Source organism: Hemitrygon akajei, chromosome 32 (genome assembly GCF_048418815.1).
Source record: "Hemitrygon akajei chromosome 32, sHemAka1.3, whole genome shotgun sequence".
Taxonomy (NCBI): Eukaryota; Metazoa; Chordata; class Chondrichthyes; order Myliobatiformes; family Dasyatidae; genus Hemitrygon; species Hemitrygon akajei.
The window spans coordinates 1,010,842-1,031,780 of record NC_133155.1 but is presented as its reverse complement, the minus strand read 5'-3'; the positions used below and the strand labels follow the sequence as shown (position 1 = coordinate 1,031,780).

Genomic DNA, 20,939 nt, shown 5'->3' with positions numbered 1-20,939 from the left:
TCCACGCATATTAGAACATGACTCTTACCCGCCGTCAAAGATCTTAATTCGCGTCGGCTCCAGCTTTTTCGGCGTTGAACTATCATCTTCACGATTCTCTCTTCTTTCTTCTTCTTTCTCCACTTTGAAGGCTTCTTTACCACCATCTCCAGAAAGGAGGGAAGGGATATGAATCTATAGAGAGAATTTAGTGTGCTTAACAAGAGGGTTTGTATCTGCTTGCAAGTTTGTGATGGGGTCACACAGGATCTCAACACTGTGAATGAAGCTCAATTATTTCCAGGTCAGAGGTCACGTGGAAGCAGAGGTGTGGATTTGATGCATCTGGCGCACTTTACATAAATGATTTTAGGTAATTGAAATAAGTGGACCTTGGATGAGTTGTCACAGAGGCCAGAGCTGATGAAGATGTCATTAGAGAGCTGGAGCTGGATGCAGTGAGAACCCATGTTGGAACTGATCTCATGGTTGAGAGTCAGTATGCAAATAAGAAAAATGAAAACCCATAAATGGAGTCAAAGTGCAAAGAAATACAAACATTTTCTACTTAAATTACAACAAACAAATAAACCTTTCACTTGCACCCAGGGCCTCATCATGTCTCAAAGAGTATTTTTTAATTGCGTAAACTGTGATTAAGGGAATTAGCCATTTCAAATGTCGCAAACCTCCACAAGCCACAATATTTTATTTATTTATAATAAATATGATAAACTTATTTATTTATTTGGAGATACAGCATGGAATAGGTTCTGCTGGACCTTCGAGCCATGCTGCCCAGCATTACCACTTTAATATTCTAGCTCTGCAACCTTCAAACTTAGTCCATTGACAAGACACATAAGCGTTAGGTAAATGTGAAGTTGTGAATTTAAAGAGAGAAGCCTTGAGCTTGCAGATGGTAATTCACAAGAACCACTACCCCACCTCTCTGTCTCACATGTTCCATCAAAATCTATACACCTCTAGTGAACTTTAGTTCCAAATTCATCTGTTATGGATACTCCTCTCTCTTATAAGAGGGCATTCATACTGCAGAAAGTTTTAAGGTATTTAAAACTCAGAAAATCAATTGAGCTCCAACAAAAGGCTACAGATTAAATGTAATATACAAAAATACAGAATTATTTATTTTGTAGCAGAAAACAGATTTTTTAATAGTGGAAGGTGGAAAAGTTGAGCATTCAGAGGGACCCATCTGCTCTTGTGCGAGGTACAGAAAAGTTAACTTCTCTACATGTTATGGAATTGGGCAAACAAATTATACATTACTCATTTTTTTAAAAGGCCAAAGGCATTTTAATGCTGATCCTTCCAAGTTACGAATGGACAGCCGTATTTAGGAGCAGACACTTGGGAGAGCAGCCTAATAGACTGGAGTGATGGATATTGGGGAAGTTAGATTAGGATATTACTGAATGGATGGTAGGAGTTGGGGTTGGGGGTGGGGAATACTTTCTGGGATAGATCTGATCCATGTGGAGAGGTTGAATAAACCAGTCGAGTAGACTGGTGTAATGGATATTGGGGATGTCAGATTAGGTCATTACTGAATGGGGAGGAGAAGTTAGGGGTGAGTGGTTACTAGACAACTAAATTGGGAGCAGGAGTTGGGGTGGGGGGGGGGGGGAAGTGGTCTGTAGTATACTTTTTGAGACAGAGGTGATCCATGAGGAGATGCTGAGTAGACAATAGATGTGTATTTACAGCAGGTTAGAAGATTAAACATGATCTTATTAACACAGATAACATTCTTCAAGATTAGACGATGAGAGGATACTTTTTGTGTTTGCAGAGTTAAGTAGTTAGGGCAACGAGCACAGAACAAGAGTTGATTTGTAGGGCTGGGTTTCGTTTAGGATTTCTTTAGCCTAGAGGCTTGAAGAGAAAGGATGACAGAATCTTGGGCACAAATGGAATGGATGCAATGGTGGATTTGAGGTAGAAAGTCAACCTGGACCTCAATGAAAGATGGGGCAGGTTTGAGGGGCTGAATAGCCTTCTCCTGCTCCTAAAGGTCATACTTATCTGAGCAACAAATCCATGCCTTACCTCGCTAACTCGGAGCTTCCTTGTACTTGATGGGACCAACTTCCCCGTCTGTCGCTGTGGAGCTGTGGCCATTGTGTAGACTTCCTTGCTGGACATCTGCTTTGACCTCAGAAGTGCAAGGCTTAGCTTGGTGGACACGCCCGGTAGGTTGGGATTGTACAGGCTGATACACCAACTGGCGTACACAGAGGACCTTCGGTCAGTTTGCTGTGTGGGGTTTGGCTTGGTGTACTTCAGGTAACACCAGCTGACGCTGGTGGTGACGTGGAGGCTAGGGAAGTGCAGTACATGCTGTACATCGCTGACATCTGTGATCACAACCCTGCTGGGCTTTGTAGGACTGGTGACTGAGGGTGGATTGGGTAAAGTGCTGGAAGTGAGTGTCTGAAGCTCTTGCAAGTGTAATGGACTCCTCTCTTGGGCCACCTCCTGGGGATCTTCCTTCTTCACTGGGCCTAGGGGAGTTTTACCTCTGTATTGATTTCCTGACCAGAGCTCGTGTTTCTCTGAGGCCCTGGGCAGCTGCAGGGATGGTGAGGTCTGGACAGATAAGGCTTTGGACTCAGCTGGGCAGCATCTTGCTGGCTGGTGAGACTGTCTTCTTGCAACATTGTCTGCTCTTTCTTCTGTTTTCTCTTCTGATTCCTCTTCGATCTCTTCCTCCTTCACTCGCTTCTGCTGCTGGGTTTCCATGGTCAGCTCCAGGCTCCCCGCTGGAGACAGCATCCGTTTGCTTCCGCCAATAGTGGATGGATAACTCTCTGGTGCACAAGTACCCTCTGTCATTGGAGCAAATGGCATGGGCAATGGTACTCTCAGGTAGGGTGACTGGAACAAGTCCTGGTGACGGCCAGCAACCACCTGCGCCAGATCCAGCCCTATGCCATGCACCGCGGCACTGCACACAAGGGTGGCTTTGGGTCTACTGTCTTCAACCCTGCAGATGACCACGGTGGCTGGGCTCTCTGCAGACTGCGTCACCAGCATCTGAGACAGAGTGGTGTACATCGCACTCCCAAAGGTTGGCATGTGGGTCTGGACTCTGACGGGCACTGTGAATGACACCGTGGGTCGGAGGGGCTCAGGGGACTCAGTAATGCTGGGCTGGGCAGCTGAAGGAGAGGCGGTGGAAATAGCTGTGCTGTACTCGGGCTGTGACTGGAAAGGAGGCAAGCAGATTGGTGGGGACAGACGGGAAGGGGGCTTGTGCTCCCTGAAGTTGCTGGCTCCAGGCCCAGCCTGCAGCTGGAAGGGCATCTGGGAGCGAGCTGGCAGCAAAGGGAGGGCTGGCGGGGGCAGGAGTGAGGAAGGTCGGGCTGGCAAGTCAGCCGGCAGCGGTGGGAGGTGGTGCAGCGGGTAGAGGGGGAAAGGCAGAGGGCCTGGCAGCACGTCAGGCACAGAGAGCAGGGCTGACATCTGGCCCCTGAAGGAAGGCGGTGGACTTGGTTTCTGCTCTGCTGCCAGAGGCAGCTGGAACAACTGGAAGGTCTCAGCTGGAGGTGGGGCATCACTCGATTGGCTGGGGTAGGGCTGCAGGGCACTGGGAGGAGGAGGAGAGTGGAAGCATGATGGTGGGCCTGGGGCTCCCGCAGGCTGCGGTAGTGGTGCCTCCTGCTTCTCCGGCCTGGGCCCGAGCTGGGGGTCAGGTGTGGGCTCGGCACAGCAGCTAAGTGTGGCCTGGCGCACCAACAAGCACCTCCGCCGTTCCCGGAGAGGCGATGACAGCTTGGTGGCCGGTGCCAACTCCGAGGACAGGCTCCCATAGTCAAAGGACTTGCTGCGTGTCTCAGCCACCTCTGAGGGCAGTTGGTGTCCTGGGGCCTGCTCGGAAGAGGAACGCCTCATCTCCCGTGGCTGCTGGTAGTGGGTGGGTACCGTTAGCATGTGCGGGGCAGCGGGCCGGCTGTGCACCTCGATGGCCATCCCGCTGCCCTCCTTGGGAGCTGTTGCTGCTGCTGCTGCCTCATCCCTATCAAAGGACACCGAGCGGCCAGAGCCAAGGGAAACGCTGCTCTCTTGACTTGGGCTCCGCGACAGCGTGGCTGACTCAAAGCTGGACTCGCCTGATGACTGAGACATCTCGGCCAGCCGCAACCGCTTCTTCTTCGGTGGCAGCTTCTCAGCAGGCAACTGCGACAGCGTCTGGCTCCTCTGAGGCCACTGGAATTCTTCAGCAGGCTTCTCGGGCTCCTTGGTGCACGGTTCCTTCTGCTTTTCCTCCACCTTATCGGGCTCCTCAGTCACCAGGATCTCGGGCACCTGGATCTTGCGTTGGCGGACCAGCCGGGCTTGCAGAGGTGGGTGGTGTGGCCGAGTCGGCTCGGCAGATGGTTGCCAAGCCCTTATTGCTTCGGCCTCGCCAGCCTGAGTGGAATACTCGGCTGACGGGCCTTCCTGCGGGCCCAGGTGCTCCAGGGCCTCTGACTTCTCGAAGGAACTGGGTCTGCTCAGCTTGTTGGTGTGCTGAATGACAGAGATCTCCTTCCCTGTGGTTCTCTTGACACTGGCATCCGGGCTGGGGCCAGACGTTGAATGAGGCTTCACCTCAGTGGACGTGGCCCTCGGCCTGGCCCTCTGCTCTGAACTCCCTTCTATCACCAGCTGGGCTTCGCCTTTGCCCAGGTGTGGGCTCATCTCCAGCGGGAGGCCCGAGCTCTGAGAGGGCGGTAGTAGTGGAGACTGGGCAGGGGTACTGCTGCAGGGCCCGGCAATGGAGACAGTGCTCGGTCTGCTCCCATAGTCACCTGGGGGCTCCTCATCATCTCCAAGGCTCTTCTCTTTCCTCCTCTTCCTCGCTGGAGTGAGCTCCAGGGATGGACGGAGCTTGTAGTGCACAATCTGCGGCTGGATATCATGCCCCAGGGGCCTGCGCTCCACCTCCTGAGGGGTGGGAGGCAGGTAGGGCCGGGCTCTTGGGGCGTGCAGTTCTGAACAGTAATACTTCTTGTGTGTTTCATAGTTGCTCCGTTTCCTGTAGCGGGCCCCACAGATATCACATTCATACATCAGCCCTTTGGCCCTGGGGCCTTTCTTGGTCTTCTTGGTGAGGTCAGTCTCAGTGGGCTCTTGCTCTTCACTAGCCCTGCCAGGTGCTATCTGCATCTCCTTCGCTGAATACCCAGCTTCTTCTGTCTGATATTCCATGCCGGAAGGCAGCTCGATGGCTTTCTGCCTTTTCAGCATGCGGTGATGCGTTATCAGGCCATGGCTGAAGGCCTGGTCGGGCTCTGTCATTCTGTCATCGAATGAATGGCTTCCCTTGAAGGCTGGCGGAGCACAGGAGCTGCTTGCAGAAGGCATGGAGTTGCTTCTCGTCAGAGGCACGGTCTCACTGGCACTGTGTCCATGATGAACAGCTGAGAAGGCAAGCCTGCTAGCATCCGAGCTCAGGCTGGCAGACCCCAGCGACTTCAGGTCAAACTGAAATGAATCTCGAGAGGTGCTCAACTTTGGTGACTCGATGCTACCCCGCCTGGACAGTGAAGTGCGACGCGGCTTGACGCTGTCAATCTGGCTGGTGTCCACCACAGCTTCGTTAATTGTGATGAGTTTGGTGATATGCTCAATGACGTTCTGTTCCATCTGGGCTTTGGGCACAGAAAATGACAGTCCCGCTGGCTTTTCTTCCACTTGCTGCATCCTCTGCGTGGTGCTAGCGGCGATCATGGCTGTTCTTTGACCGTAGCGGCCGTACTTTCCCAGGATGATCTCGGCATAAGACTTGGCACTAGCCTGTGGCGGACTGAGCTGCTGTTCAGCACTCTCTGAGCGGGAGAAGTAACCTGACTCAGTGCTCCCCTTACTCCCAGGGCTCAGGAAGGTCTGGGATTGCTCGTCGGCCAAGGCCTTCCTCCTCTCGCTCAGCCGCAGTGCCAGCTTCTGCTTAATGGTGTGTGAGTCTTCTGGTTTGTGACTGAAGGACAGGTCGAGGGAGGACTCTGAAAGCTGCAAGCCTTCATCGAGGGATGGAGTCTCGCTCGGCTGAGCCAAGGTAAAGGCTGGCTGCCTGGGACTCGATTCATGAGTGCCAGATGAGCCGCAGGTTGGAATGTGCTTGTGTTTGGACGGCAGCTCGAGGGGGTGACTCATCCCGGCAGTCTCATCTTCGGAGTCTGTGCTTTCATCCCCTTCAGTGTGTTCCTCAGGTTCGTCCCCACTGAGCTTCTCCATCTCCGGCCCAGACATTCCAGGAAACGTCTCTCCTTTGGCACTGGGCACCAGCCCTGCTTTGAGTTTATGGGCGTGAGATTTCCTGTGCTTGTACAGGTTGCTTTTCGTCTTGAAGGAGAACCCACAAGAATGGCACGGGTAGGGGCGTTCACCAGTGTGTGATCTGATGTGCTTCTGGAGCACACTGGGCTTGGCACAAGGACGGCTGCAGAACTGGCAAATATACTTGCCTGGTTTCTGAGGCTTTTTCTCCTTTCTGGGCACCTCCTCCTGCTTTAAGGAAACCTGAGCAGTGTGGTGGCCATGGGCAGATTGGACAGGCTGAGGCTCCTCCTTGTGCATGATGGGAGAATGGGAAGGAAGAAGATGCCGGTGTGCGTGAAGACCAGAGGGTAGATACGACCCAGAGCCCACTGGTCCCCTTGGGTCAAAGAGGTGCCATGACCGCCCCTCCAGGCCAACATCTGGCTTTACTGGAGCCATGAAGGCAGATGCCATGGGTTGGTGTAGCAGCTGTGGTGAGGTGTGGCGTGCCTGCTCATAAGAGTAAGCACTGGTGTGCTTTAGCAGATCTGGGGCCGGAGCCTGTTGGTGGGTGCGTTCGGTGGGGAGGGGTAACGGGGCTGAAAAGCACGGCTGGGATGGGATAATGTCACCACCGAGGCTTCCTTGGGGATGGAGCTGGCCTGGATGATAGGCTGACCTCCCGCCTGGAGGACCAATTTCAACCTTGCTTGACTTTCTGCCTGGGCTCTGATCGGACCTTCCTGTACTCTTCTGGTGGGCAGTGCTTGACTCAGGATCCATGACCTAGAGAAAGGCTTCAAGTACTTTTCTGCGGAAGATCTTCAGGATTCATTTGCTAAATTTACTGTCTTTAGAAAGCTCTGCTCACATTTGCTGGGAATGGTTACTGAGTTAAAGTCCTGGCATGGTATTCCTCCTTTGTAACAATCCAATGAAAAAGGGACATTTATTTTAAGTTCACTTCATGGTGAGTCCCTTTGAAAACAATTATCAATCACATACAACTTCAAGATTGTCACTCCAAACAATTTTGCTCAGCCCTTCTTCAAAGTTTCTTTTTTCTGGCGTTGACACTAATCCTGCAAGAGAGAAAAAAACAGTCAGTGATGCACAAAGCAAACACACTGCCATCAGTAATGCATAAAGAACACACACTGTCATCAGTGATGCATAAAGAACACACACTGCAGTCAGTTATGTGCAACTTCCAGAATCCTTAATCAACTAAAACATCCCAAGGCACTCCATAAGAATTTGCCAAAGACAAACACAAAGAGACGAGTGAGCTAAACTTTGGATAAGTGTCATCTTTTAAAGAGGATCTTAAAGGATGGGGACACAATGAGATAGCAAGAGCTGGAAATTCCAGAGCTGAGGTCCAAGTCTGCTGACTTTCTGCCCGGCTTCTGAGGCTTTTTCTCCTTTCACAGGAACCAGAACTGTATCGTGGCCAAGGACCAATCATGGATCAATGAAAGTTGACCAGATTTTTTTCTGCAAATCTAAGCTGATCATAATTACTGTATTGTGCAAAAGTCTTAAGCATGTATATATTGCTAGGGTGCCTAAAACTTTTGCACACTTCTGTAGAAATTTTATGTATTGCATTGTACTGTAGCCACAAAAAAAACAAATTTCATGACATATGTGAGTGATGATAAAAGTTGATTCTGATAAGGGTTTCTATTGTGGATTGAAAGGAGAAGGGAGAGGGGAGGGAGTGGGAAGCACCACAGAGACATTCTGTAATGATCAATAAACCAATTGTTTAGAATAAAAGGACCTTGCCTGGTGTTTCAGGACAGGGTGTGACTGCCGTCGGGCCACTACCCGCCCCGGCACCTTCTCTACCACCTGCCCCACACTCCTGCTGTGGCACTCCACTTTTGCCATTCCCCACACCCTTTGCTCCCACCAGATTTACAAACTCACTATATATATATGTGTTTAAGACCTTCACACAGTACTGTATGACTCTCAGATTGTCATTTTATGTGTATTACCTGTGGTAACTTTAATTGTTCAACATGTCCCCCTCTCACACACCCAACCAGCCCATAAGAGCATTGCCATGGGGAGAGAGATGAGGAGAAATTTCTTTAGCCAGGGGTGGTGAATCTGTGGAATTCTCTGCTGGAGACAACTGTGGAAACCAAGTTATTGGTATATTTAAAGTGGATGTTGATAAGTTTTTGATTAGTCAGGGTGTCAAAGGTTAAAGGGAGAAGGCAGGAGAATGGGGTTGAGAGGGGTAATAAATCAGCCATGATGGAATGATGGAGAAGACTAGGTAAGCTGAATGGCCTAATTGTGCTCCTATGTTGTAAAGTCTTATGGAAGGAATCTAAAACCCCGAGAACAGAAATTTGGAAGGGGGCAATTGATGATTATATGTCATAAAACTAGTACATAAGATCATGTTTCAGCTAACTTGCTGAACCTTATTGAGGAAGATCCCTACCAAAGCACCAGGGCTTGAGTATTGATGTCCTTGTTGTAAAGAAAAATGGCTTGGAGTGGCAAAGAGTCAGTGCAGCTTCCTGTGGTGTCTGGGGATTCTGTAGCTAATTGCTAACACCAGTATAACAAGATTTTCATCCTTGCCTGAAGGCAGCCAACACCAAACAACAATGATATCTTGTATTGAAACTCATACCATATTACACACAGTTTGGAAAGGGTATATTTGCATGTTGCTTCCTCTGAAAGTTACATGCCTCACAGTAACCACCAACTACATAGATATTAAAATCTTATCAATATTTAACTAAACCTATACAAAATTATACATTTAAATATTTATTAAAACAAAAATACATCATAACATGCTAACTTAACATCTTGGCAGTGTCTATTGTCAAAGAAAAGGTTAACAATTCCAATAGTTGGGCACACTTAGGGATTTGGTGGTATTGACCTAGCAGGTTTTCCAGACTATTGGATGCTATTCCACTTTTTATAAAATGTTACAGAATAAAATAATAAGTGTTCCTGGTGTGAGAACTAGAACCCTGGTGAATAAGAAGGGAGCACGGGATTTCTGATTTTTTAGATAGTAAATTATCAGTTACTGTATGTACAACTCATTTTACAATTGCATAACCATGAAATATAATGTATCAGTAGCTATTAATAATACCTGTTAACTTCCACAGTGATTACTATAATTTCAGCACATTTCCAAATACTATGAACAACACCAATTAATTTTCAATTTAAATTCTTTCCTCAGGCTCCTCACCTTTGTCACTCTGATCTTAAACTTTCTTTCATTTTGACTTCCTATAGATACTGGAATGCTTTCTCATGTCTGCCGTCCATTTTGGTTAGAAAGTCACACTTATCTTTGAGGACACAATAGAAAGGTACAGGCTTTTGGCCTATGATGTCTGTGCTAACCACATGAAACTCAGTGAGAGTGAGCGATGGCTTCACTGAACTCTCGAAGAGAAGATTTAAACTTCTTCAGTGTAGGCATCACTGGCAGAGGCTTCGTAGTAGTAAATTTGAAAACACAAACACGAGGAAATCTGCAGATGCTGGAAATTCAAGCAACACACACAAAATACTGGTGAAACGCAGCAGGCCAGGCAACATCTATAGGAAGAAGTAGTTGACGTTTCGGGCTGGATTTCCCTTTCTTGTAACCTGAACAGTTCTCAAGTTGAAAATGCAGCCACAAGCTCAGTTTTCACCCGGCAGAAGATGCCTATGGCTCTGCAGCAGCGGGCAAATGCATTGACTAGTCTCCCAGATGCTCCTTTATATATGGGTTGTATACATACTAGGCATTCATAAGCTAGGTAGAATCTGTTACAAGCAAATCTGCAATTTGAGAAGGATAAGGGCAGCTCGGAGGTGTCAGTGTTGCAGATGAACAGGGGAAACTATGGAGCCATGAGGGAGGAGCTGGCCAAAGTTGACTGGACGGATAGCCCAGCAGAAAAGACAGTGGAACAGCAACGGCAGGTATTCTTGGGAATAATGCACAAGGTGCAAAATCAGTTCATCCCCCAGAGAAGGAAGGATTCAAAGGGGGTAAAGGGGTCACAGTGGTTAACAAAGGAAGTCAGAGATTGAATAGCATTAAAAAAAAGGAAGTATGACACAGCTAAGGTGAATGGGAGGACAGATGATTGGGAAATTTTTAAGGAACAACAGAACTTAACTAAAAAGGCAATACGGGGAGAAAAAATGAGGTACGAACGCAAGCTAGCCAGGAATATAAAGGAAGATAGCAAAAGCTTTTTTAGGTATGTGAAGAGAAAGAAGATAGTTAAGAACAATGTTGGGCCCTTGAAGAATGAATTGGGTGAAATTGTTATGGGAAACAATGAAATGGCAGAAGAATTTAATAAGTACTTTAGATCTGTCTTCACTAAGGAAGACGCAAGCAATCTCCCAGATGTATGGATGGGCCAAGGACATAGGGTAACAGAGGAAATGAAACAGATTGACATTAGGAAGGAAACGGTGATGAGTAGACTGATGGGACTGAAGGCTGACAAATCCCCAGGTCCAGATGGTCTGCATCCTAGGGTACTAAAGGAGGTGGCCCTGGAAATTGCGGATGCATTGGTAGTCATTTTCCAATGTTCCTTAGATTCAGGATCAGTTCCTGAGTATTGGAAAATGGCTAATGTTATCCCACTTTTTAAAGAAAGGAGGGAGGGAGAAAACAGAGAACTATCGACCTGTCAGCCTGACATCTGTGGTGGGAAAGATGCTAGAGTCCATTATTAAGGATGAAATAGTGGCATATCTAGAAAGCAGTGATAGGATTGGGCCGAGCCAGCATGGATTTACCAAGGGTAAATCATGCTTGACTAATCTATTTGGAGTTTTTCGAGGATGTAACCAGTAAGTTAGACGGGGGAGATCCAGTGGATGTAGTGTACCTCAATTTTCAGAAGGCATTTGATAAGGTCCCACATAGAAGATTGGTGGGTAAAATCAAAGCTCAGGGCATCGGGGGGAAGGCATTGACATGGATAGAAAACTGGTTGGCAGATAGAAAGCAAAGGGTAGCGGTGAATGGGTGTTTCTCGGAATGGCAGGTGGTGACTAGTGGGGTGCCACAGGGCTCGGTATTGGGACCACAGCTGTTTACCATTTACGTTAACGATTTAGATGAAGGCATAGAAAATAACATCAGCAAATTTACTGATGATACTAAGCTGGGTGGCAGTGATGAGGATGTTAGGAGAATTCAGGGTGACTTGGATAGGCTGGGTGAGTGGGCAGATACTTGGCAGATGGCGTTTGATGTGAATAAGTGTGAGGTTATCCACTTTGGAAGTAAGAACAGGAAGGCAGATTATTATCTGAACGGTGTAGAGTTGGGTAAGGGAGAAATACAAAGAGATCTCGGAGTCCTTGTTCATCAGTCACTGAAGGTGAATGAGCAAGTGCAGCAGGCAGTGAAGAAGGCTAATGGAATGTTGGCCTTTATTACAAAGGGAATTGAGTACAAGAGCAAGGAAATCCTCTTGCATTTGTACAGAGCCCTGGTGAGACCACACCTGGAGTATTGTGTACAGTTTTGGTCTCAAGGGTTAAAGAAGGACATCCTGGCTGTAGAGGAAGTGCAGCGTAGATTCACGAGGTTAATTCCTGGGATGTCTGGACTGTCTTACGCAGAGAGGTTAGAGAGACTGGGCTTGTACACGCTGGAATTAAGGAGATTGAGAGGGGATCTGATTGCAACATATAAGATTATTAAGGGATTGGACAAGATAGAGGCAGGAAATATGTTCCAGATGCTGGGACAGTCCAGTACCAGAGGGCATGGTTTGAGAATAAGGGGTAGGTCATTTAGGACAGAGTTAAGGAAAAACTTCTTCTCCCAGAGAGTTGTGGGGGTCTGGAATGCACTGCCTCGGAAGGTAGTGGAGGCCAATTCTCTGGATGCTTTCAAGAAGGAGCTAGATAGGTATCTTATGGATAGGGGAATCAAGGGATATTGGGACAAGGCAGGAACCGGGTATTGATAGTAATTGATCAGCCATGATCTCAAAATGGCGGTGCAGGCTCGAAGGGCCGAATGGTCTACTTCTGCACCTATTGTCTATTGTCAAAAGATTACCAACAAAATACCCTTCACTGAAGGTAGACACAAGCATGACTGCAGAAGCTGAAATGGAGCAACACACCCAAAATGATGTTGGAACTAACAGGTCAGGCAGCATCTATGGAGGGAAATGAACAGTCGACGTTTTGGGCCAACACCCTTCCAGTCCTGATGAAGGGTTCTAGTTTGAAACATCAACTGTTTATAGACAATAGGTGCAGAAGTAGACCATTCGGCCCTTCGAGCCTGCACCGCCATTTTGAGATCATGGCTGATCAATTACTATCAATACCCGGTTCCTGCCTTGTCCCCATATCCCTTGATTCCCCTATCCATAAGATACCTATCTAGCTCCTTCTTGAAAGCATCCAGAGAATTGGCCTCCACTACCTTCCGAGGCAGTGCATTCCAAACCCCCACAACTCTCTGGGAGAAGAAGTTTTTCCTTAACTCTGTCCTAAATGACCTACCCTCTATTCTCAAACCATGCCCTCTGGTACTGGACTCTCCCAGCATCTGGAACATATTTCCTGCCTCTATCTTGTCCAATCCCTTAATAATCTTATATGTTGCAATCAGATCCCCTCTCAATCTCCCCCCAATTCCAGTGTGTACAAGCCCAGTCTCTCCAACCTCTCTGCGTAAGACAGTCTGGACATCCCAGGAATTAACCTCGTGAATCTACGCTGCACTTCCTCTATAGCCAGGATGTCCTTTCTTAACCCTAGAGACCAAAATTGTACACAATACTCCAGGTGTGGTCTCACCAGGGTCCTGTACAAATGCAAAAGGATTTCCTTGCTCTTGTACTCAATTCCCTTTGTAATAAAGGCCAACATTCCATTAGCCTTCTTCACTGCCTGCTGCACTTGCTCATTCACCTTCAGTGACTGATGAACAAGGACTCCTAGATCTCTTTGTATTTCTCCCTTACCCAACTCTACACTGTTCAGATAATAATCTGCCTTCCTGTTCTTACTCCCAAAGTGGATAACCTCACACTTATTCACATTAAACGTCATCTGCCAAGTATCTGCCCCTCACCCAGCCTATCCAAGTCACCCTGAATTCTCCTAACATCCTCATCACATGTCACACTGCCACCCAGCTTAGTATCATCAGCAAACTTGCTGATGTTATTCTCAATGCCTTCATCTAAATCGTTGATGTAAATCGTAAACAGCTGTGGTCCCAATACCGAGCCCTGTGGCACCCCACTAGTCACCACCTGCCATTCCGAGAAACACCCATTCACCGCTACCCTTTGCTTTCTATCTGCCAACCAGTTTTCTATGTCTTCCCCCCATTGCCATGAGCTCTGATTTTACCCACCAATCTCCTATGTGGGACCTTATCAAATGCCTTTTGAAAATCGAGGTACACTACATCCACTGGATCTCCCCCGTCTAACTTCCTGGTTACATCCTCGAAAAACTCCAACAGATTAGTCAAGCATGATTTACCCTTGGTAAATCCATGCTGGCTCGGCCCAATTCTATCACTGCTATCTAGATATGCCACTATTTCATCTTTAATAATGTACTCTAGCATCTTTCCCACCACAGATGTTAGGCTGACAGGTCGATAGTTCTCTGTTTTCTCCCTCCCTCCTTTCTTAAAAAGTGGGATAACATTAGCCATTTTCCAATACTCAGGAACTGATCCTGAATCTAAGGAACATTGGAAAATGACTACCAATGCATCTGCAATTTCCAGGGCCACCTCCTTTAGTACCCTAGGATGCAGACCATCTGGACCTGGGGATTTGTCAGCCTTCAGTCCCATCAGTCTACTCATCACCGTTTCCTTCCTAATGTCAATCTGTTTCATTTCCTCTGTTACCCTGTGTCCTTGGCCCATTCATACATCTGGGAGATTGCTTGTGTCTTCCTTAGTGAAGACAGATCTAAAGTACTTATTAAATTCTTCTGCCATTTCATTGTTTCCCATAACAATTTCACCCAATTCATTCTTCAAGGGCCCAACATTGTTCTTAACTATCTTCTTTCTCTTCACATACCTAAAAAAGCTTTTGCTATCTTCCTTTATATTCCTGGCTAGCTTGCGTTCGTACCTCATTTTTTCTCCCCGTATTGCCTTTTTAGTTAAGTTCTGTTGTTCCTTAAAAATTTCCCAATCATCTGTCCTCCCATTCACCTTAGCTGTGTCATACTTCCTTTTTTTTTTAAATGCTATTCAATCTCTGACTTCCTTTATTAACCACTGTGGCCCCTTTCCCCCCTTTGAATCCTTCCTTCTCTGGGGGATGAACTGATTTTGCACCTTGTGCATTATTCCCAAGAATACCTGCCATTGCTGTTCCACTGTCTTTTCTGCTAGGATATCCATCCAGTTAACTTTGGCCAGCTCCTCCCTCATGGCTCCATAGTCTCCTTTGTTCAACTGTAACACTGACACCTCCGATCTGCCCTTATCTTTCTCAAATTGCAGATAAAAACTTATCATATTATGGTCATTACCTCCTAATGGCTCCTTTACTTCAAGATCACTTATCAAATCCTGTTCATTACATAACACTAAATCCAGAATAGCCTTGTCCCTGATTCTTGTTCCAAGAATGCATCCCTTATTTCCCTCCATAGATGCTTCATTGAATGTAGTCGACACTCAACTAACTGCAATGTGCTGATGAAACAATATTATCAAAAGTCATCACACATGGTGTACACTGTCCTTATACTCACCTCAGTCTTCACCTTAATATCACAAATGTGTTAGGTGGGGTTGTGAGGGAATGATTCCTAATGGTCGTTTAGCATATTAAGGATGCATGCCAATGGAATCAGCTACAGAAACATCTTACAGACAATAAATATTAAAAGAATTGGTGTTGCTACATGAACCCATGCTGAGCTCGACAACTTAATCAACTTTACCTCTAACTTCCACCCTATCCTTAAAACTGCTTAGTCCATTTCAGATACCTCCCTCATCTTTTTCACGCATTAAAAAAAAAGCTGAGAACCCCTGCTACCACCACACATATTTTTATCTTCCCCCTTCACTCTGCTTTCCACTCCCACCATTATTCCCTTGACTATTCGTCCCTCCCCACTAATCACCCTTTGGGCACTTATCACTGCAAGGAGCCTAAGTGCTATACTTACCCATTCACCTCCATCCTCAACTCCATTCAGGACCCCAAACAGTCACTCCAGATGGGGCAACACTTTGCCTATGAATCTGCTGAGGTCATCTATTGTGTCTGGTGCTCCTGATATAGCCTTTGCTACATTGGTGAGACCTGTCACAAATTAGGGGAACCGGTTCATTGAGCATCTCAGCTCCACCCGCCAAACGCAGAACTTCCCGGAGGCCAAACATTCTAATTCCGATTCTCATTCCCTTTCCAACATGTTGGTCCAGAGTCTTTTCTTGTGCCATAATGAAGCCAGCCTCAGGGTGGAGGAGTTATATTACCTTATATTCCATCCGGGTAGTCTCCAACCTGATTGCATCAATATCTTTTGGTAAAAAAAAATTTCCCCCCTCCCCTCTTCTCCTATTCCCTAGTCTGGCCTCTTACCTCTTCTTATCTGCTTGTCAACCCTCCCCTCCTCCTGGGTCCCTTCCTCCTATGGTTCATTATCCTCTCCATCAGACTCCTTCTCCAATCCTTGACCTTTCCCACCCACCCAGCTTGACCCATCACCTTTCCAGCTATCCTCCTTCCCCTCCCTCCACATTTTTATTCTGGCATCTTCCGCCTTTCTTTCCATTCCTGAAGAAGTGTCTCAGCCTGCAACATCAACTGCTTATTCACTTCCATGGATGCTACCTGGCTTACTGAGTTTCTCCAGCAATTTGAGTGTGTTGCTTTCAAAATCTTAGATTTCTGTGTAAACCATTGAAACTGAGGTCCTTACATTAACTTCTATGACTGAACCACAGTGCCCTTGTTGATTTGAAAATCAAACCAATGCAGATGCTGGGGGAGGGGGAGGGGGAGGGGGAGGGGGGAGGGGGGGAGAGGGAGGGGGAGAGGGAGGGGGGAGAGGGAGGGGGAGGGGGGAGGGGGAGAGGGAGGGGGAGAGGGAGGGGGAGAGGGAGATGCAGCAGAGAAGTTTACTGAGTTCAGCCCACTGAACAGCAATCACCTATTTAAATTCCAATGCATTCCATATCCATTTCATTCTTCCCACACTAAATTTGGTCTCTAACACTCATCTACACAGACAGTTTTATGGTCATTAATATTTGTGAGAGGAAACCAGAGCACCCAGATAAAACCACACACCCACAGGGAGAGTGTCCAAACTCCACAAAGACAGCATGCGGTCAGGACTGAACTTGGGTTGGTGGAGATAATGAGGCAGCAGCTCTACTAACTACACTACTGTCTGCCTTCAGAAACTGGAAGTAGTCAGCAGATCAGGCAGCATCTGTGAAGAGGTCAAAGAGCCTTCATCAAAACTACTGGTGGAAGATTGAGAATGATTTCATTTATTCTACCATCTCCAAGTATGGAAGGCTATAATGTGCTTTGTTGAAAGTTGAGGTGCTGTTTCTTCACATTTATTACAAATTACTATAATTTGCACATACAGATGGAAACGTGATGTAAAGATTCTTACTTCTCATGTCCATGAAGGATGCAAGAAATAAAGTCAATTCAATTCAATTGTGGGAATGGTGATTGACAACAAAAATAGATAATGTTTTAGAATGGCATCATTGTCACAAACTGAGCAGAGATGTGCAGCAAAGTGATCACAGAATGAGCTAACAGAAAGATAACTCTGTGAGCAGCAGGCCAACTGAAGGATAAAGTCTCAAATTGCTACCTTGGAAACTATCATCTACACTTCATAAGAGGTCACAGAAGACTGGATTATTTTACAATAATGAGTTGGTTAGTGTTTGTTGCCAGGAACTATGTTATTGATGCAGTTGATAGAAGTTGCAGATGGCATTGGACCTTACACAGACATTGGTGAATGGTGATGTTTAGCACATTGCGTCACACGAAAGCCAACTGTTGGTCACTGTGCCCTCAATATTCCAGATCCCTTCTTGCTGAGTTGAAACGTTTATCATGGCTATGGTATAATTAGCAACACTGCCACTAACCAATATTCACAGTTAGTAAAATTTTAATTTATATTGCGCTGCTTGAAAGAACAGTGGAAGCAGATTCAACTGAGATTTTCAAAGACAAAAGTGGGTACTTTCTGTACCTAAAGCAAAACTACAGGGGAAGAAATGGAGACAGGGGCTACATTGGTCATTGGTCTCTACAGAGACCAATGACCATAGTGAGCTCAATGGGTCCACCAGTTTCACTCTGTGCAGTAGGAATTCTTTGAGTCTATGTGACAGCATTTTGGATGACAATTTTTTTGAATGGTCTAATTGCTAAAGACTTGTGTTGTTGTAGGAAACATCAAAGTTCAAAGTAACACACAAAACCCTAGAGGAACTCAGCAGGCCAGGCAGCATCTATGGAGATAAATAAACAGGTGATGTTTCAGGCCCACCTTTGGGACTGGAAAGAAAGGGGGAAGACACCAGAATGAAAAGGTGAAGGTGTAGGAGGAGGATAGCTGGAAAGGTGATAGGTGAAGCCAAGTAGGTAGGGAAGGGCAAAGTTCAAAGTAAATTTATTGTTAAAGTACATCTATGTCACTATATACAACCCTTTTTTTGCAGATATTCATAGCAAATACAAGAAACACAAGAATCAATGAAAGAATACACCTAACAGGTCGAGCAAACAACCAGAGTGCAAAAGACAACAAACTGTGCCAATTCAAAATAAGAAAAACACAAAATAATCAAAATAAATAAACCATAACTATCAAGAACATAAGATAAAAAGTCTTTGAAAGTGAATTCACAGGTTGTGGGAAGTTGAGTGAAGTTATCCCTTTTGGTTCAGGAGCCTGATGATTGAGGAGTAATAACTGTTTCTGAACCTGGTGGTGTGAGACGCAAGGCTCTTGCACCTTCTTCCTGATGGCATCAGGAAGAAGAGTGCATCTAGTCACTATCACTTTACTGCCTAAGGACGCTTGCTGCGTTTCTTAAGATGCCATTCTCAAAGTATTTGCTAGCTGCAGAGTACACCATTACATTCAGAAATGGGGAAGGCACTAAGGAAAGGCAGGACTTTATAATCTACAAGTCTGAAATGAATTCTTCTCTCCCAGAGGTGAGAACATTTCCAATTGAGCCACTGAACATTCCATTTCACTGCCTGGATCTCACCATAGTTCCTGTTTTCTCCATGTGTATTGATTCACAAGGAAGAATATTGAGTTAATAAATATTTCAATAAAGGGCCTTTGACACAAAACATTCCACTCCATTTCTCTTTTAATTTGTGCTGAATAATCAACTTATTTTTTCCAGAATTTTTCCTTCAGATTTCCAGCACTCCATAAGACCATACAAAACATAGTAGAGTTAGGCCATTTGGCTCATTGAGTCTTTTCTGCCATTCCATCATGCCCGATTTATTTTTCCTCTCTACTCCATTCTCCCACCTTCTCCCCATAACCTTTAACCCCTCCCTTACTAATCAATGACCCATCAGTCTCCTCCTTAAATACACCAACTTTTAGACTTTCAATTAATAAACTAATAATTTAGTTATTTAGAGTGATACAGTAAAGACAGACCTTCGGCTCATGGGGACTATAAATATTTATCCATACTAATCTTATTTATCAGCACCTGTCCCTGAGCCTTCTTTGCCTTGGCAATTCAAGTACTCGTCTAGACACTCATTATTTTTTTCCCCCAGAATGTTCTGTTTATCCTCCGAATTTCCAGCACAGAGTCTCCACCTCCACCATGCCATCAAACAGCATGTTCCTGATTCCAACCACCTCCTTCCTCACACTCCCTCTAATTACCAACTCCATCCCCTAAACCATCTCCTTCCTCACATCCCCTCTAATCACCAACTCCATCCCTAAAACCATCTCCTTCCTCACAACCCCCTCTAATCATCAACTCCTTCCCTAAAACCTGTGCCTGCTCATTTTGGGTTCTCTAAAATTCATAAAGTTAAGACTTTGAAAGTTCCATCTCTTCAGTATTCACCCACTAACTCCACCACTACTTTATCATTTTCTGTCAGTAACCTTATGTACAGCTTAGCATCACTTTATGGACATACAAGAAGTTCAAAGGTTCATTTTATTGTCAAAGTATGCATGTACAATACAACTCTGATATGTCTTCTTCATTCGGCCATGAAATACAGAAGAGAAAAGACATCAAACCCCCCCTCCCCACACAAAAGGAAAAAGAAACAAAACTCACAAACCCTAAACCCCAACCCCCTCCCTTGCAAAAAAAGTGACATCACACACCCAACTGCATTCCTCAATTCCTCACACAAAAAGAACACCAAACCCTAACCCCCACCCATCAGCATGTTTTGAAGTGCTAAGATTGTCACGCCAGGCATTCCAGTGCAATCTGGGGTGATGGCCTCCATCACATTGGCATCACTGCTGATGGATATTTGCACTTGTCATGAAGATATCCATCAGACACTTTTCCTGCCCCACCACCCCATAAAAAGATCATCAACAAGTCCAGAGAAATGGGCTCTCCTCTGGAGTAAGAGCTCAGGAAGTAAAATTGATGTTTTATCCCTGAGGTCTTCGTGTCTGATGGGTGCATATTTATTCTTCTTTGCTACTGTACAAATTACATGTATTTCCCACAGAATAATGAACATCTTATCTACGGAAAACCCTTCGACTAAACGCAGCTTTCTCTCCCAACCTATTGATAAACATGTGATAAGGGAACAGTATCCACACTGCAGCACTGCACAATGGCTGAACCTATAGGCAGAATCAGGTTTATAAGCACTAACATATGTCATAAGTACAGTACAATGCATAAAATATACTATAAATTGCAATAATAAAAAATTAGTGCAAAAAGAGAGTAAAAATAGTGAATTGGTGTTCATGGGTTCATTGTCTGATGGCGGAGGGGAAAAAGCTATTCCAAAAACATTGTATGTGTACCTTTGTACCTCCTTTCAGATAATAGTACTGAGAGAGGACACATCCTGAGAGCTGGCGGTCCTTAATGATGGATGCCAACTTTGAGGCATCAAGGACACTTTCAAACGGTGATGCTGGGGAGGCTAGTGCCAACAATGGAGCTGGCTAAGTTTACAACTTTGTACAGCTTTATCCGATTCTGTGCAGTGGCCCTTCCATACCAGATTGAGATACAACCAGTTAGAACGCTCTTCATGGCGCACAATAATGTCTCACCAAATCAGTCCTCTGCGCGTAAATTGATACTTTCACTTGTGTTCCTTATATTCAACACAAGTCCCCTCCCACTTCCCTCATTCAGCCTCAGCAGTGTCAAGGTGTTTTGTCCTATGATTGAGTGCAGTCAAAAATCTATGACTTTGACCTCTAAGACTCTAAGCATGACTGTGAGATTCTGAGAGTACATCTGAATGCAACAGGCTGGAGAAGATGCTCAGATGAGGGCAATGCTGATCTCTGTGAGAATTTTCCATTGATGCACACAAATGCCATTGCACCCAACTTAGGTCTGGCAACATAGTACATGGTGGAAGGGCACATGGAGGAGGAGGATTCTATCCATTTACAAT

General features: G+C 45.9%; 1 protein-coding gene across 13 annotated transcripts in view; it reads right to left on the bottom strand.

The window, feature by feature from the left end:
* Window positions 1-20,939, bottom strand: part of hivep3b (HIVEP zinc finger 3b) — a 696,153-nt gene that overhangs the window by 79,904 nt on the left and 595,310 nt on the right. For all 13 annotated transcript variants that reach the window (XM_073034355.1, XM_073034359.1, XM_073034361.1 and 10 more), the window contains 2 exons: window positions 2,053-7,328; window positions 29-174 (listed from right to left, as the gene is read on the bottom strand). In XM_073034355.1, the coding sequence (XP_072890456.1) occupies window positions 29-174; window positions 2,053-7,029 (5,123 nt within the window). In that variant the 5' untranslated portion in view covers window positions 7,030-7,328. The remainder of the gene's footprint in view (window positions 1-28; window positions 175-2,052; window positions 7,329-20,939) is intronic.